This window comes from Opisthocomus hoazin, chromosome 9 (genome assembly GCF_030867145.1).
Source record: "Opisthocomus hoazin isolate bOpiHoa1 chromosome 9, bOpiHoa1.hap1, whole genome shotgun sequence".
Taxonomy (NCBI): Eukaryota; Metazoa; Chordata; class Aves; order Opisthocomiformes; family Opisthocomidae; genus Opisthocomus; species Opisthocomus hoazin.
The window spans coordinates 11,692,368-11,709,341 of record NC_134422.1 but is presented as its reverse complement, the minus strand read 5'-3'; the positions used below and the strand labels follow the sequence as shown (position 1 = coordinate 11,709,341).

At 48.5% G+C, this 16,974-nt stretch overlaps 1 protein-coding gene across 3 annotated transcripts in view; it reads right to left on the bottom strand.

Moving 5' to 3' along the window:
* HEG1 (heart development protein with EGF like domains 1) overlaps nt 1-16,974 on the bottom strand; it is a 56,456-nt gene that overhangs the window by 16,131 nt on the left and 23,351 nt on the right. For 2 of the 3 annotated variants that reach the window (XM_075429947.1, XM_075429949.1), the window contains 13 exons: nt 16,346-16,657; nt 15,634-15,936; nt 14,837-15,169; nt 13,586-13,897; nt 12,221-12,550; nt 11,222-11,515; nt 10,331-10,672; nt 7,960-9,324; nt 5,637-5,756; nt 3,896-3,990; nt 2,553-2,611; nt 1,929-2,089; nt 25-159 (listed from right to left, as the gene is read on the bottom strand). In XM_075429947.1, coding sequence (XP_075286062.1) covers nt 25-159; nt 1,929-2,089; nt 2,553-2,611; nt 3,896-3,990; nt 5,637-5,756; nt 7,960-9,324; nt 10,331-10,672; nt 11,222-11,515; nt 12,221-12,550; nt 13,586-13,897; nt 14,837-15,169; nt 15,634-15,936; nt 16,346-16,657 — 4,161 coding nt within the window. The remainder of the gene's footprint in view (nt 1-24; nt 160-1,928; nt 2,090-2,552; nt 2,612-3,895; nt 3,991-5,636; nt 5,757-7,959; nt 9,325-10,330; nt 10,673-11,221; nt 11,516-12,220; nt 12,551-13,585; nt 13,898-14,836; nt 15,170-15,633; nt 15,937-16,345; nt 16,658-16,974) is intronic. The other variant, XM_075429948.1, reaches the window with a different exon arrangement.

Sequence of the window (16,974 nt, the reverse complement as noted above, 5' to 3'; positions counted from 1 at the left end):
AATACACCACATAAAGAGCAATACCTCTGCAGGAGTGGTCCATCTTGTTGTACTTGAAGTACCCACTTTTGCACTGGCAGAGCGCGATCCCATCGAAGTCGGTGCATTCAGAAGTTTCCTTGTCGCACTCGGGGTCTTTCTGCTTGCACAAGCTGCCAACTGTCGGGAAGAGGCGGCCAACATCAGCACGGTTCTCTCTGAACCCACCGTTATGCACATTTGCTTTCCCCAAGCATCAGATTCAGCTCCTGTTCTGCTTTAATCTCTTTTTTTTTTTTTGAATAATATTTGCTCCATTAGGAGACAGACAACATCACACTATGTCACCATTTGTTGCGTATCTACTGCCGTTTGTACAGGCAAATAGAGGGGAGCCAGTAACAAATGTTTCAGCTCAGAGGCAGAGGGGGAAATGAAAAAGAAAAATTTGGTTTGGCTCAAGCTGAAACACGTTCAGTCCCTGAGACAGTTCAACAAATCAATTTTTAAGTTTATATCAAGCAAACCATTTTTCTCAGCCCAAACCAATTTTTTTCCATTTCAGTATTAAGCACTGGATTTTTTCATTTTTCAAACAAAGAATTTGTCCTTTCATTCACATTACTTTGAAGCAGCGTTTTACTTCAGAGTCAGATTTGTTACAATGAACTTTTAGCAAAACTGTGGGTAAATGATGGAAATTGTGTCCACAGATTCACTTTTTTTAGTGGGAGGTTGGACTAAATGGAATGAAGAAATGAAAAAATACTAATGAGAAATAGGATTTTACGGAAAACATGTCACTCATTTGGCACTCACCTTTTATAAACCTCTCCCTGCTAGACCAATCATCTTTTTTTTTTCTTGATCTATTATCTTTCCTTTTAAGTACTTAAACAAGAACATAATTTGTTTCTCATTCTGCTTATTTTAAGTTAGAAATAGACTTTACCACAAGCATTGAATTGGAGGTAATGGCTAGATATATCCTGAGCAAGTCTACCAAAATAATTTAATCAATCCATAGTGGACTGCAGCTTAAAAATATGGCATGTTAAAATAAAAGCACATGCCAAATTTCTCATCTTTGTGTTTGCTTTGCCAAAACAATCCAAGGGGTTTCCCACTAGACCCAGGCTAAACGCTGCCGCCTTCATCCTCAAAGCCAAACCTCAAAGCCTCGAACCCCGAAGGCGCAGAGCTCCCCGCAGGAGCCCATCTTTCAAGGGTGCTCACTCTCTGCATTCCACTGCTACCTCTCACGGCTCAGTCTCATCTGTCGCTCCCTCAGAAAGCAAGGACCAGGAGGTGCAGGCCATGGGGCCACCACAACCCATCACAGGGCCACCACCACCGATGAGTCCACCTGGAGAAGGTCCTGCACGACACTGATGTTCTGCTCCAGGTGTCTCTGTGCTGCACCCACGTTCCCCTTTGGCAGGTAGAGGATTCGGTACGGAAATCAAAAGCTCTTAATTGTGAACCATTTTTACACCCTGCAACACTGAAATTGGGCAGGCAGGAGAGCGGAGCTTCCCCCATAGTTGCCAGCGGCTTTAATCAGCTTCACTGGGGTGTTTGTCTCTTGGCTTTCATGCCGTTTCCCCGGCTCCCGGCTGCACGAGGGGAATAAGACTTCTGTTTTTTTGATCTGGCCAGGGCTCGGTGTCACATCCCAGAGATGAAAGGCTGCCCTACATTGCCTCTAATCCTGTGCTGCACGATGTTTTCGTAGAGAGGCAGATTTCTCACACATGTGGCAAAGATAAGGCTTGACATCTGCACCCCTTCTGTACCGCAGGGCTCTTAAGATGACTCCCATTTAAAGAAGATAAAAAAGATTCAGAGGTGTTTTTCCAGACACCAAAATCTTTCTCCCCTTGTTATAAAAGGAGCCAAATAAAATATCTCTTTCCCTGCCCATCACAGTCCCTCCAGATGCTGTTTACCTCTGTGGAGCGGTTTCAGGCTGGAGATGAACTGGCAGGCTTCGGTGGGAGATTTGCAAGCTCGAATGTAGCTTTTCACGCTGCTGACAACGTCATAGAAAGTCACATTGGATGCTAAAGAGAACGTGGATTGCACTGAAACATGCACAAAATTTGCCTCCCTAACAGAAAACAAAACAAAACAGCCCTGAGTACCACAGGTCAGTCTGATGTCATTGTTAGCACCTTATATATAAGACTCTTCTTAACTCCAGCCATGCTTATCACAGACACTGTATCACATATGTACTGCAACAGCCGTGCATTGCGACAGGCCTTAAAAACAGGACAACCTCACACACAAGAGAGGTAAATTTGGGGTTGGAAGGGGTGCTGGTAGCTCGCTTTGAAACTGGCCACAGATCCCTTCTGGGCAGCTCGCAAGCCCGTCCCCGAGCTGCTCAGGCCAGGAGCAGTGTACCAGGAGAGACGTGCAAGGTGGCCAGGCATTCCTCACGCCCTGCGCTACTGCCGGGCTGGATTGCATCAAGCCCAGCACCAACTCAGAACAGACAATGTGGATCTGAAGTTGAACATCCCGAACGCTCGAGTTTCTCATTCTTCCCATGGCAGCCTTAACCTTACCTAGTCGCCTTAACTGTGGAGTGGCGGTACCCTGGCAAGCCGGACAGTGATGCATCGAGCTGCAAGGAAGGAGAGAGCAGCCGTTAGTGTCCCGGGGGATGATGGGGGGAGGCAGCCTGGCAGGACGCAGCACGGGACGGCCCTCCTGGCTCACCCGCACCATGCCCTCCACTCGCCAGAGATGCCTGCTGAGGCCAAGGGGGCTCTGAGCATCCCAGCAGTTCATCTGCTTGATAAGAAAGCTGCACTGTCCCGTTGCCAGCAAGGGACGGCCGCAGCCACCATCGTGCAGCCTTGGATGAGAACGAAGACCTGGAGATTTCAACATGAGCATCTGTCCAGGGCCCCACTGTGCAATGACCACAAAGTCCGAGCATGAGCCAGAAGTCAGCAGGGAGAGAGCCCCAGGTGAGGCCAAGCTCAAAGCAGCCCCTTGGAGATTGCATGTCTTCCAAGAAGTCTCCTTCCCTAACAGATTCCCTGGATCCGCGTGCTTGTTTGGGTTCACTGCCCAGCACAAGCCACGCTGACAGCATCAAGGTACCCACCCCAGCTCCCCCCTCCTTTGGCAGCATCTCCAAATCACCTACTCCAAAAAAGGGCAAGATGACCTGCAGCCAGCCCAGGAACAGCTAACAGGACAAACTCATGCATGCAATGATCTGGCTCAACAACTTACAGAGATGTACCTATCCCCAGCCCAGGGGTTTTTCAGAGCAACTGCTGGCACAGCACATGGGGAAGCCACCAGCTCACCTAGTACTTGCTCTCAACTGACCAAGGGCCACAGAACTGCAATAACATGGCTGGGAGACTCCACCAAGAGGAAGGTATGTTTGGATGGGTGCTGCTGCTGTGCTTCATCCCATGGGGTTTGGCTAAGAGCGAGGTGGCACCAGCTGCAGTCCAACCAGCTCCAGCACCTGTGAGATTTACTGATGAACGACGAAGCCCAGTTACTGTTTTAATGTTTGACCTTGGAGGAGCACTAATGCCCTTTTGAGGTCTGGAAAAGGCAACGCAGCCAGAAGACACTAGGAAAGGATGGAGGCTGCAGAAGCATGAACCCAGCCACACCACTTCAGAGAAAGGGCTTCAGGATTTTCTGGGCCGTTTTGCTGTCTTAAGCCCCATAGGAGCCAGATCTCTTGACAGCCGGGGTAGGGCAGGGGAGAGGAGCATGCTGGGATTTAAAAGCCTATGTCTCACCAGTCCTACTTACACCAGACCAGGATGGTTCAGTTATTAAAAAGGCGAAACCCATGCTACAGAGTCTCATGGCTTCCCATAACAACCGTAAGAGGAGCGAAGGGGAGCTGTCCCATCCCGGCAGCGACACTCACCATTGCCAGGATTTCACCCTCGACATGGAGGAGCTCTGAGTACTTCCCATGGGTAATATTAAGTTTCAGGGGGACCTGGCCAATAAATATTCTTACTGAAAAGGAGAATAAGACAAGTTAGTAGGAACACGTCTCCATGCCCTGTGTAGCTGCGGTTTCATCCACCTTACATGAGAGGCTGTCTGCATGGAAAACCCCTTCACACAGCGGACAGAAAACTCGTATCTGAGAGTCACTGCTCCAATAAAGCCAAGTCCCAGCCTTGGGATTTTTCCCAAGGGTTGCTGCGGTGGTGTTCCCACAGCCCCAGTCAAATTCCAGTGCTCAACACTGCTGAACAGCCAGCATTTCACTGCAGTGTTCATACATTTCCTACAGAAACACAGAAACACAGACTAATTTGAAAGGTCCCCTGAACACAGAGAGAGCTGGGTAAATTTAGTAACAAGACAGTTTCAAGCACCAAAGCTATTTATAATAATTTGGGGTAAATGTGTCAAATCTCTTACCCCCTCCCTGCAATAGAAGGAAAGCAAATCAGAAAGTCAAAATAAAAGCACCGTAGAAAGGACATTTTCATTTTTCAAACTGTTGTACAGAATGAGCAATGACATTTGAAAAGAGGTCCAAAAGATGCATTTTTCCATGCTTAGATTCATATTTGATTCATGGCAGCAGAATGCAATAATCTGAGTTGTCCGGACTCGGAGAGATAATATCCCTAAATCTTGTATTAAGTGTCACGAGATACTCAGTGGAAATGAGAACTCTGAGCTCCAGTTTTGTGTTTGACCAGAAAAACAAATACGATTGCAGATAACATTATAAAGCCTCCAATTCTTTCCCACTTTTTCCCATCCACAGAGCCCATCTTCACCACAAATTTCATATCAGACAGCTCTAATGTAACAACTCCGGGCAAAAATAAGATGAGAATCACTTTCACAGTATTTATACAATCTGCCCATATCCCAGCTCAAGGCACAATCAAAACAACTCTCTAAATTAGAAGCTGACACTTTTCAACTCGAAGAAATGTTCAAAACACCCTTCAGGGACACCTCACCCATGTTTCCTCAGCAAAATTTCCATGCCTCTAATTCTCGCCGATTAAGGGTCAGAAGAAACTCTAGCAAAACAAATTCCCCTTTACAATGGGACATTGTAAGTCCTTCAGACTGAGAGTCCTCTAACAGAAAGGAGGGGGGTCAGCACCTGACTTCCAGCTAATAACTGTGCTGCATGAAAAATGCTAAAGGTACGAAACAAGACCTTGATCTTACAAAGACTTTCACGGCTGCTTAATTTTCCGCACATGGCTGATCCTGCCGAAGCCAGGTCACACAATAGCCCCACTCACTTCTCCCACGCCAAACGCCGTCGCCTGGGTTCGCAGGGCTGGGAGCTGTGATAAGCTGCTCAACGCTTTTTGGGGGATGTAAAACACATTAGGAACAGAAGGGGCCCATCTGTCCTTACTAACAAGCCTGAGCCCACCGCTCTGTCGCGGTGTTTTTAAGAAACCCTGAGCTATCACTGCACCCACTCCCCAGGGCACCCCAACACGACAGGCATCAGGCACTGCACTTCTATAAACAGTGAAAGGCTCTTGTTAAAAGTAGTGGTTGGGAGGAGCATTCAGCTCCTGAACTAGTCTGAGCCTAGGCTAATTTATTTTAGAAGATTACAGATAATTATTTCCATCTTTTTCTCCCCTGGTTTTTCACTTCTGTTTTCTTACCTAAATTGCACTTCCCTTTTTCCAGCTCATATCCAAGAGGACACAGACAGATATAGGAGCCATGGGTGTTGTTGCAGGTGGCCAGCGCAGGACAAGGGTTGGAAAGACATTTATCCACATCTACAAAAGCAGAAAAAAAACCCCAGGCTATAGTTACAGAATCATAAAAATCATCAACTGTTGAGCTAAAAAAGATCAATGTGGCTCCTTTTCTGTGACCCCCCTGAGCATTAGCAGATGCTTCATGCATCATTTGCACTTACTATTTATCATGTTCTTAATTATTCTGTTGGACCTGAAAGAATAAACACAAACCACTTTTTCTTGAATATTCATTCAAAAGCCCTTGCAGTCCAGTGTTGATCCATGTTAATACGAACACCCAGCTTGCTTACAGCACTCCTCATCTGCAGATCTCAGGGTGCTTTTCAAAGACAAACAACCCCACAGTTACGGATGGAGAGACCAAAGAAGGGACCTCGACAGGCAGAGCAAGACATGGGAGCATGGGCTCCTTCACCAAAGTCCTGCCCTGTTCATCGAAGCCGTTTCCACGATCCAAAGCTAGTGCTTGAACACTGGTGCAGTCTGTAGATCACTCAGTAACGGTGGAGGCAGCCCTGGCTGCCGTCACCTCCTTTGCCAGGGCTGCCACCTCCTCCATGCCAGGCTGGGGATACCTGCCTGTGCCACCACCCGTAATGCACGTCCCACTGGGTGAGCAAGGGCTTGGGGAGCAGACACCAGCTGTGAGATATGGAGTATCGGGGGATTAATGACTGCAGTCTCAGGTGCATCATAGATTAGCCAACTCCAACTGCAAATTCTGGAGAAGATATCCAATGCTTCCCTTTGAAACAAAAACATGTCCTGGTCAAAAATGCTCATCTTGCTGTGCGTGTGACTCACATGAGCACAAACACACGTCACAGACATGTGCAAGGGCAGACCGTAGTTAGGACTGTGGACAAGGCGCTACAAGACGAGCAAGACAGCTTACACACCGCTCCCAATCATTCTGCGGCGGCCGCCGAGCACTGCAGCAGAGGCAGGAAGGATGGGCTTTGCGGTTAAAGCACAAAGCGTGAGAGCCAAACCCGCCCGTGCATTTCTGACAGCGCCGCAATGCCCCGTGGCATCACACAGGCCGTGCAGACCAGACAGTGCTGAGCCGACCTCCGCGTCAGGACACTCCATTTGACACAATCTCCGTGCCTCGACTAGCCTGGCACGCCTACCTCAGCATCAGCAAGAAGGAGATTTGGTGTCTCTGATCAAAGCAGCCAGAAATGAGTGGGCGTATTTTAAAATGTTGGCTTTCACTTTGAGGTCCTTCAGCTTGAGCTTTGTACAGTGGGCACGAGGGCAGCTACTTCTCTCGTGGCAGCGAGTGCCCATGTACAAAGAGCCATGCACAAGGCAGCAGAAGGACCTTTTGCATTCTGGTAAATGGCAAAACTCGGTATTTAAATGAAAGAGTAACACAGCAAAAGTGTGAATCAGTTGTTAAAAAGGATACATTACCTTAATTTTTTTATTAAAAAAAATCCATTCCCTTACAGCGAAGTTTTTTGCATGAAGCCATAGCTATAATTAAAACCAATCAGCCTGAGAAATAACCTTTAAATACTTAATTACTGGATGCAATATATACTGTTGCCAGTATTTCACTAAGATTAATGCAACTAGCACACACAATATCCTACAGTGGCACGTACCGTCGATTTCCATTTATATAAAACCTTGGTCAATGTATTTACTTGAGAAGATAAGGAGCCTGGCTGCGGTAATAAATGACTGTAACAACACACTCAGCAAGACTACAGTATGTAGCCTACCAGGAGAAGCAACAGGCCCTTGACAAGGAGATTATTTAGTGAGGTGGGGAGAAAACGACTGAAGGTCATAATAACATAAGAAGTTCCGACACAATTACCAAGTGCTGGCCAACTGCCTTTTCTCATTGATCGATATCAATCAATGTTGTCAAATATAAATTTGTTGGCAAATATAAAATGCATCCTATGCTAACCTAGAAAGCCAGTCAGCTTCATTTTCTTAAATCTCTCAAATTTCAGCTTAACTTTTCTATCAGAAATGTTCACCAAGACGCTCACCTTCTTCCAGAAGTTCAGCTTGATCGCTAAACCCTTAGCTTAAAAACACCAACATGGAGACCGATTTCTTAACCTCAAACCCTGCTGACAACAGACTTGACATACATGCATACATAACTCTTCAAAGACCCTTCAAGTGGGACCCAGCCATTCCTGGCCCCCTCGTCCCTAGCCCCACTGCTGATGAGCGTCATTAGACGCATTACCTGTTGCCGGAGATGACATCCTCAGCCCAGCCGTGCTAGTCGATGGTGGAATGGTGGTTGGTTTGGTAGCAGCCAAAGTAGTTGTAGTGCTCACTGTGGTCCTGCTGGTTGGAGGGGCTTGAGAAGGACTTTTAGCAGGGATGTTTTCCTCAGTGACTTTACCAGGCCTTGCAGTGGTGGGATCCACAGCTTCTGTGCTTTCACCAGTGGTATACACGTGCTTAGTGGCAGTGGGCGTTTGAGCTCTGTGGGCTTTCACAGTGCTAGCATCACCTGGGGTTGGCCGGTGACTGGCCGGTGTTGTCAGCACAGGAGGTTTCGCCGTGGTCAGTGCCACCACAGGGATGATGACGCTATGGTCTGTTGCACTTGGTGAGGGACTAAGGGGTGCATCCGTCGGCCCAGCCTGTGGGGCATCGCTGGCTGTGGTGAGCAGTGGCGTTGCCTTCCCGAAGGTGCCCCCCTGGGCGGTGGCAGCTCTTGGTGAGGTGGTCTCTGTTACCGTCGTGGGAGCGGGCACGGACATGATGCGTCCACCAAGCTGCTCCATGGGTGCAGTAGGGACAGGAGACCCGGTGGAGGTGAAGGTGGTGCTTTTTTGGGGGTGGTGTGTGACACTGTGCTTGCTGGTCCCTCTGGGCAAACTCCCAGCCACAGCAGCTGTGGAGGGCACCTGCCTGACCACAGGCGTAGCCATAGAGGTGCTTGCTTGATTGCTGTCGTTGGACTGCGAGACGGATGATGGTGACGAAAACAGAGGCAATATAGAGGCTAATGAATAAGACGGGGAAAGCAATGAGGAAGTGGGCAAGGAGGATGACAAAGCCTGCAGAGGAGGTGAAGATGCCATCACAGAGGACGAGAGGGGCTCAGATGATCCTGATGATGTAAACGGGTAAGTTGGTGGTGGTGTTGATGACAGCAAGTGATGCAGCGAGGACAGTGAGGAAGAGGCTGGAAAGGCCGATGAAGATAGAGATGATCTGCCAGTGGTCAACAACTCGGAGTCAGTGTTGAATACAGTTGTATTTTGAATGCTGCCTGCAGAAGGAGAAGTCAACAGTTCAGAAGAGTGTACCAGCAATGGCTCTGTAGATGGTTCAACAAAACCGCCATCGGTGGATACGTTGCTCCTCCTGTCCTGTGCCACCAAAGATTTCGATGAATCAGAAGGGTTGGAAATTTCGGAAAAAAAGGTGGAGCTTTCTGAGGAGTCAGCAGAGGTGCTGCTATTCGAGATGGATAAGAGGGTCCTTTCTCCTCCTCTGGTATATGTGGTTGAAATGTATGTGCCATCTGTATGAGAAACCGAGGTCCTTTTATCAGCGTCGATGCTACTGACTGGCTGATGGCTACTTGAAAAGCCTGGAGTAAAAGGACAAAATATATTAGAAAGACAGTGTAATATGAAAGTATTTTGATGTCACATTAAAGTCACTTGCTAAATACACAAAATGTTCTTGTCTGTGAACTGGCCCAGGCTCTTCTAAAAATTTAGAGCACCTTCCAAGCACGGGTATCAAATTAGGAGTTTTCTGCGCTCTTCAACTGATTCTAAAATGGTGAACTTGGACAGACACAAGGCTCCCGTGAAACGTGTAGGTTTCTAAAACACTGTACTTCCAGTATTGCTTTTCTAATGTGACTCAGTACTTATGGTTCCGTGATATTTTGTGGCAAGCTAAGCAGGAGAACCCATCTGTTCTCTTAATCAGTCATAATTTATAAAACTCACATCCTCTCCCTCTTATCCTCTTATCCTCCATTCCCAACTATATAATATCCATCTTCTTCAGTTGATTTGTTTTTAGACACTGAACTTCATGTCGCTGCAGGATGAAATTATTACATCATGTTAATTTGCAGCTTATCATGAACTCGTTGGCTGAAAACTTTGCAGTCAGGAAACCCTAAATGAGTAGCACATCAGTCTGCAAAAAATTCAGATTATTTAGCATAAAAGGTGCAGTCAATCTGATAATACGAATTTCAGGATGTACAACTAAGTTCAGCAATCTCTAAAAGTAAAAAATAGGGCATTGAAAATTTGGTTTAATTCTACAGTTGACTTAGGTCCTCATGAAACACTTCTAAAAGCATCACCCACAAGAAACCAGCTAGGATGCAAAAAAATAATGCGGCCATCAAAACAGAAAAGTTTCTTTGCTTGGGTTTATGGCTTCACTTCTGAAGCAATTCCCCAGCTAGGTGGGGTCTGGCTTGGAGTCTTTGGATGGAAACATCCCCCTGAGCGAACCCGTAGGTGGCATTGCATGTACTAATGAATGAGAACTTTGTACACGACATAGCTAAACACAGGGCAACGTGAACTTCCCCCTCACAAAATGTACACCAGGAGACTCTAACTTACTCTTCAGATCATTTTGGAAAGAAGAGTAAGTGGGTATCTTGGAAGAACGTGTGAAGAGCGTCTCTGTTGCAAAGCCTGCGAAGCCTGCGTGGCTGGTTGAGGTGTTGGCCGTCCTGCTCTGCTCCACCGACGCTGGCTGAGCCGGCTCTGGAGAGCTGGCGGTTTCGGCATACGAAGCGGAGCTCTCCGTGCCACCAGCCCGCACACCATCTGTCACCGAGTGTGGCATCCTCTCTCCACCGCCAGCAGACGAGGATGAACTGTACGCAGGATCAGTGATGGGGCTGGACATCCTTTCCTCGGCACTCGAGCTGCTTAGGGAGCGATGGCTGCTGCCCACGGCTGGAAGAGGATTGAAAAGCAGGCATCTGATTTCATCATCTCACAGCAGAAAGTGCTTGTGAGTTCTACAGTAATTCTAGTACGATAATTCTGTCTGGAATGCAGATTAATAAAATTGCACAGATAATCGTAGATTAAATACAGATTGAGTAGATCTCACATATCTATCACCTTGAATGTGGATTTAACAGGCAAAGCTTGCTACAGAGAAAAGGACTGTCCAAATACAGAGGGACAATTGCTACCATTACAGTCATACTGGCATATTTATGTTATTTATCATTATCATCCCAATCCAGGCAGGCAGTAGATGTGTCCTGCAGCAAGAAGTTATACGTCTGGTTCCTGAGGCTTTTTTGTTAAGCATCAACAGCTGCAGACATACACCACCAAGGAGCAGAATCAACACCGCTTCTAAATTCTACCCACAACACCTGCAACAGCTCTGACACGTGTTGGTGGTCATTTCAACCCCATGGAAGCGGGGGAGGGAGAGGGAGTGGGTTTTTTCCTAATTCAAACACCATCCTGGATTTCAGAAAAACTCACTGGACAGTTCACCGGTGGCTGAGAAGTAGGTGGAGACCCTGGATGAAAGGGTGACATTGGGCTCTGGGTACCCTGCTCTGCCAGATGAGACGTGTCCCGCTCCAGGCCATGCCGTGGAGGATGGGAGGGGGCTGGTGCGGGGCTCTCTGGCTGTGTCCAGGTGAGACGTGGGGCTTTCTGCCACTGTGGTCCACATGCTGCGATTAGCCTGAGATGTCCCCTCCTCATGGCTGGAGCGTGTGGTCGAGATGTACACGGTCTCAGTAGGAGTGCCAGAAACTCTTCTTCCTCTCTCTGGCATTGCAAAGCAGAGATATACAGAGATATATGCATAAATATATATATTTTGTGTATTAATAATACCTTTGAGGCCTCTACAGGACTAAAATCTGAATAATTCAATCCCCACGGCAGAGGTGGCACTTTGTGACCAACATCACTTATTTGCGAAGTGGGGTTCCCAGGTGATCCGTACTTTTTGCTCTACACCAGAAAAAAAAAATAGATTGGGGTGCATGGCATTTCTAAAGGAGAACAGTGGCAGGGAGGTAGGACCTGGTCTTGAACGTCCTGCAGAAAATTCCCTTGGGCAGACCAGTGGGTTTCAAACCAGCTCTGGTGGGACCCTGGCAGTGAGTTGAGGCTGAAACACATGGTAACTGGGATATAAGGAACAGCGAAAGGTCTACCGATCCCTTGCCACACTTCGCGCCAGGCTCCCTCGGTTAGAGGGCTGAGGTCAAGGCTCCATGGCAGCTTTCACGTGTGGCCCAGAAGAGCTGCCTAGCCATGCAGTTCCCAGCATGAGAAGCGCTGCCCCAAGTGCCACAAGATGAATAAATTGCCAACCGTGCAGTGCTCAGATGCCCTTCGCTATCAACCAGGCTCACTAAAGAGGCAAATCTAGATTAAAGCTAGAGACGGGAGGGTGGGAGCTTGGGAGGGGGGGCGAGGAGGACCGATGTCCTCCACAGCAAACCATGAAACCACAAGACCCACCTGAAGCACTTGGTGAAGGTGAAGGCACGGAAATACTGGGAGAAAATGCAGGCAGCAGCTTTGTTGGAAGCTCAGTGAGCTCCGCACTGCTCTGCGAGACATGGCTCTGCCTCCCAGGCTCTGTTGACGATGAGGACAGCAGAAGGACCACATCCAAGGAGCTGGTGCGGGGCGGAGCAGGAGCAGAGCTCCCTGCCCCCCTGGATGCTGCACGGGTGTCTGACACGGGCACTGTGCTCCTCCCCCCACTGCTGGTGGCTATCACTGAGCTGGGTGTACTGGCGAGACGAGCATCGGGCAGGCGTCCTCCTGCAGCCGAGGTCCCTGCTGCTGAGAAAGGGCAAAGCAAAATGGATTTACACACCCTAAGCTACACACAGAATCACAGAATCACAGAATGGCAGGGGTTGGAAGGGACCTCTGTGGGTCATCTAGTCCAACCCCCCTGCCAAAGCAGGGTCACCTACAGTAGGCTGCACAGGACCTTGTCCAGGCGGGTCTTAATATCTCCAGAGAAGGAGACTCCACAACCTCCCTGGGCAATCTGTTCCAGTGCTCCATCACCTTCAGAGGGAAGAAGTTCTTCCCCATGTTCAGCTGGAACTTCCTCTGCTTCAGTTTGTGCCCATTGCCCCTTATCCTGTCGCTGGGCACCACTGAAAAGAGCTTGGCCCCATCCTCCTGACACCCACCCTTGAGATATTTATAAGCATTTATTAGGTCCCCTCGCTTCCATCACCACCCTTAGGCTGATGGCACAAGTATAACATGGCAGAAGATCCAAACCTGGAGAAAACGCTAACTGTGAAGACACAACCCCTTTCCTGCGCAAAGAGGTGCTGCTCACAGGAGGACCCCCTGAAGAGGGCACTAGGAACAAGTCGTGGGAGCGCTGTTGGGTTTGCTCCCCTTCGGCACGGCTCCCCACGCTGCAGCCACTGCCTGCACCGCCACCACGGCACCCACGGTGAGGTCACAGCGGCACCGAACTCCCTCCTACTCGAAACACAGCACGGCAGGCTTGTACGGGATCAGTGAATACCGCATTTGCACCCCAGGGCGGGAGTCAGGAATGACTGATGTTGCCTCCTGCCTGTACAAACACAGCGAACGGGGTGGCCTTGAACTTGTGCTGTCTCAGAAAACACATCAAATCTTGGGACCAGACTGCTTTTGCAGTAAGGCTGGATTTTTCTGGTGACTAAATGCCAAAAACAGCTAACGCATTTTTCTCCATAAGTTGAAAATTTCCTCCGTAATGCCCAATGACATTGTCCAGCACCTTCTAGCATGCCCTCACTCCTCCGTACCAAGCAGATGTTTGAGGTATATGGGAAGAAGCCCCACAGGACAGTCAGGGCTCACCTGGGGAAGCAGTTTCTGAAGCAGATGGCGAGCTTGTGAGCAATGGGTCCGTGGATGGCATGGTGGCACCTCTGCCGTCACTACCACCCTGGGCTCCCAAAGAGGACCGAGTATGGTCTGAAGAGCTGATGGTTTCGGTACCAGAGGTGGAAATCTCCATTGCTTGCGCCAGTCCCGTGCTGGCTGGCAGAGACCTTAACGTCCTCCCTCCACCCTTGGTGGCTGTTGTGGAAACGGAGGTGCTGGTGGTAGGGAAATCAGTTCTTCTCTCTGTTGACAGGATGCTGAATGACACATGGCTGCTTCCAGTAGCTAAGATGTGATAAAGAAACAATTTACGCGTTTATACATCTGAAACTATAAATAAACCGACGAGCTCTCTTCCAGCAACACCCAGAGGCAGCAAGTACACACACAAGTAGAAGATATGAGAAGGTGTCAATTCAGAGAAAATATGAAATTTCCAAAGACATGAATCCTTTCTACAGAAATTTGTCTTCTAAAAAACATGGTTTGATGTCCAGAAAAGTGTTATTATATAAAAACTGTTGAACGACTAATGCTGTGCACTTCATTTCACCATTATGTGCCTGAGTGCACTCCATGCTGCTAGAAAAAACAAATACCACAACAACCCAGCAAAGCCTGGAAATCAGTTCAAACAAGGCACAGCGCTGAGCAGCATGAAGGTCTTAGAGAAGAAGTCTGAAGAAAAGGGATCAGGGGATCAGACCCCTTCAGCAGCGCAGCAGGGTCTAGGACCAAACAGCAGCATGAAGGACCAAACAGCAGCCTGAAGGACCTCAGAGACCACATTCAAAGTTGCCTTAAATTTGCTGAGCTGGTTCAATTTCTGGGAAGCAGCATGGTCCAAGGGGTAGGACAGAGGGCAGGAACTGAAGTCCAGTCCCTGAGACTGCAGGGACATGATCTAATCCATGCTTGCTTAGCTCTCTTGCCTATAAAATGGAGATAGCAACTGGAGATAGTAAAAAAAAGAATGATGATTTGAAAGTTAATTGTTTTTCTTGGCATAACAAAACTTTCCACACATGTGCCCTTTCTGTAACAAACCCAAACCACATTTTTGGTCAAGCAAGCGCTGAAATATTTCAGACACAAAATCACACTACATCTTTCCAAACAATATATTCTGCATAGCAGAACAGGCTCAGGCAAGTGTAAGGTACAATAACAGTCCTCCTTCTACTTACAAGAAAAAAAGGCATTTCACTGCTGACTTGAGCTCACCTGGGGAAGGGCCCTCCAAAGCAGAGTGAGAGCTCGTCAGTGAAGTGTCTGCCACCCCCTCGGTGAAATCCGTGGTTTCTCTGGACCCACGAACTCCGTGTGTCTCTCCCACAGAAGGCGCAGGCGAGGATCGGGTCATGCCCAAGGTCCTGTACGTGCCACTGCTGGACATGGAGTCTTCTGCTGCCCAAGTGCTGCTGCCTGTGGCAGACCGCGGGGGCCTCCCACCACTGCCGGTGGCCGTGGCTGAAGCGAAAGCGCTGGTGGGAGAGGAAGCAAGGGGCTTCTTCTCTGTCGTTGAGCTGTTAACTGGTCGGTGGCTGCTTCTGACACCTAGGATGCAATAAAACCAGGTTTGGTTTATGCACACAGAGCTCTGCGTTCGAGGGATTGTTCGTACGGCGTACATTTCTATAGCATTCATTGAAAAATTGAACAGACCATGTTCTCCAGCTGGAAAAGGCACTGTTGTGGAAAGCGATGGATCCCTTACATTCAAGCACATGTGGCTTACAAAAAGCCACGAAAATCTCAACTTTAAACTGTGTTTTTTAACCGCGGGCTGTGCACAATACCTGATTTATGTATCTCAGCTGCCTTTAAGACTGTTTAAATCAGGAGTATACACTTCTAGCTCCCACCCTTCCCACCAGCCCCGCTGCCAGCCCGATGCAGCCAGTAATGCAAATATCCATGTATCCAACAGTGACTGATGGCCATATCTAAAGACAAACAGCGCGGGGATGCGAGATCTCATCCAGCCCCAAAGCAGCCAACTTCCAGACTAACAAATTTACCTCTGAAAGTGCTTTCGGAGGCAGAGAGGGAGCTTGTGAGCAAAGGCTCCCCGGGATGCGCTGGGAGATCGGTGCCATTAGGACGGCGTGTCCTGGCCCCCGAGGAGGAGAAGGTCCCTCCCAAAGTGCTGGTGGGGTCGGTGCTGGTGGCAGAGCCCCTTGTCACCCCAACTGTGCGGCCATTTGTGGGGGACCCCAGTGACCCCACGGCCACGCTGGGCACGTCAGCACCGCGGGCGTCTGAGTGTAGCGTCGCCTCTTCTGCAGCCGGGATGCTCTCGGGCTCGTAACTGCTGCTAAAGACTGAAAAAAGGAGAAAAGAAATATAAAACTGCATACACGTAAATGAAAACAGCTGGGTAGGTTTCATCCCGCTATCAGTAGATGTAGACAACGTATGTGTGAATATTCAATACGGAAATATTTAATACTGGGAAATGATTAAGACAGGGGAAAAAATGGTTTCTACATAGGAACTCCTGAAGTTATTGCTTGTAAAATTCAGCTGAAAGTTTTCAAGGAAAATCTAACCTCCCCTTCCAACAAGAATAATATTTATCCATACTCTCATTTCTGTGAAATGTTTTTAAACTTACAGAACATGCCAAATACAATATTATTCCTCCTTTCTTTAAAATAAAAAGGATGTATTTTGTTTATAAAGAGTCTTTAAATAATGTTCTGAGTTATAGAGCTAGCTATCAAAACTCACTCGTGGAATCGCTTTCCGAAGCAGACAGCGAGCCTGTGAGTGACGGGTCTGTGGCACCTCCGCCACCACCACCGCCCTCAGCTCCCAAAGACGTCCCGGGGGACCAGCTCTGGTCTGAAGAGCTGGTGATTTCAGTACCAGAGGTGGAAATCTCTGCCGCATCGGCCAGCCTGGTGCTGGCTGGCAGCGACCTTAACGTCCTCTCTCCACCCTTGGTGGCTGTTGTGGAAACGGAGGTGCTGGTGGTGCGGAAATCCAAAACTCTCCTCTCCGTGGCCAAGATGTTGGATGGCTGGTAGCTGCTTCCAATGGCTACGGCACAATACAAAAAAAAAAAAAGCTGGATTTATACGTATGAGATTATAAACAGATGGATCCATTTTCTTCCCAGATGCTCACAGCGCACATACGGATATTAAGCATAGGAAGTTTTCAATCTGGACAAAGTGCTCTCTTGGAAAGGCATGAATCCCCTCGCTGCAGGAAGACCTTGCACAAAACCCGAGGCTCACTGCCAGGACAGCACGGCTTCACGACAGCCAGGGCTGTTCAGCTGGCGGGAAACCCCATGGGACAAGGGCTGCGGGGACTTGCCTTTAAATCCCACCCACTTTGCTCTAAGACTGGTG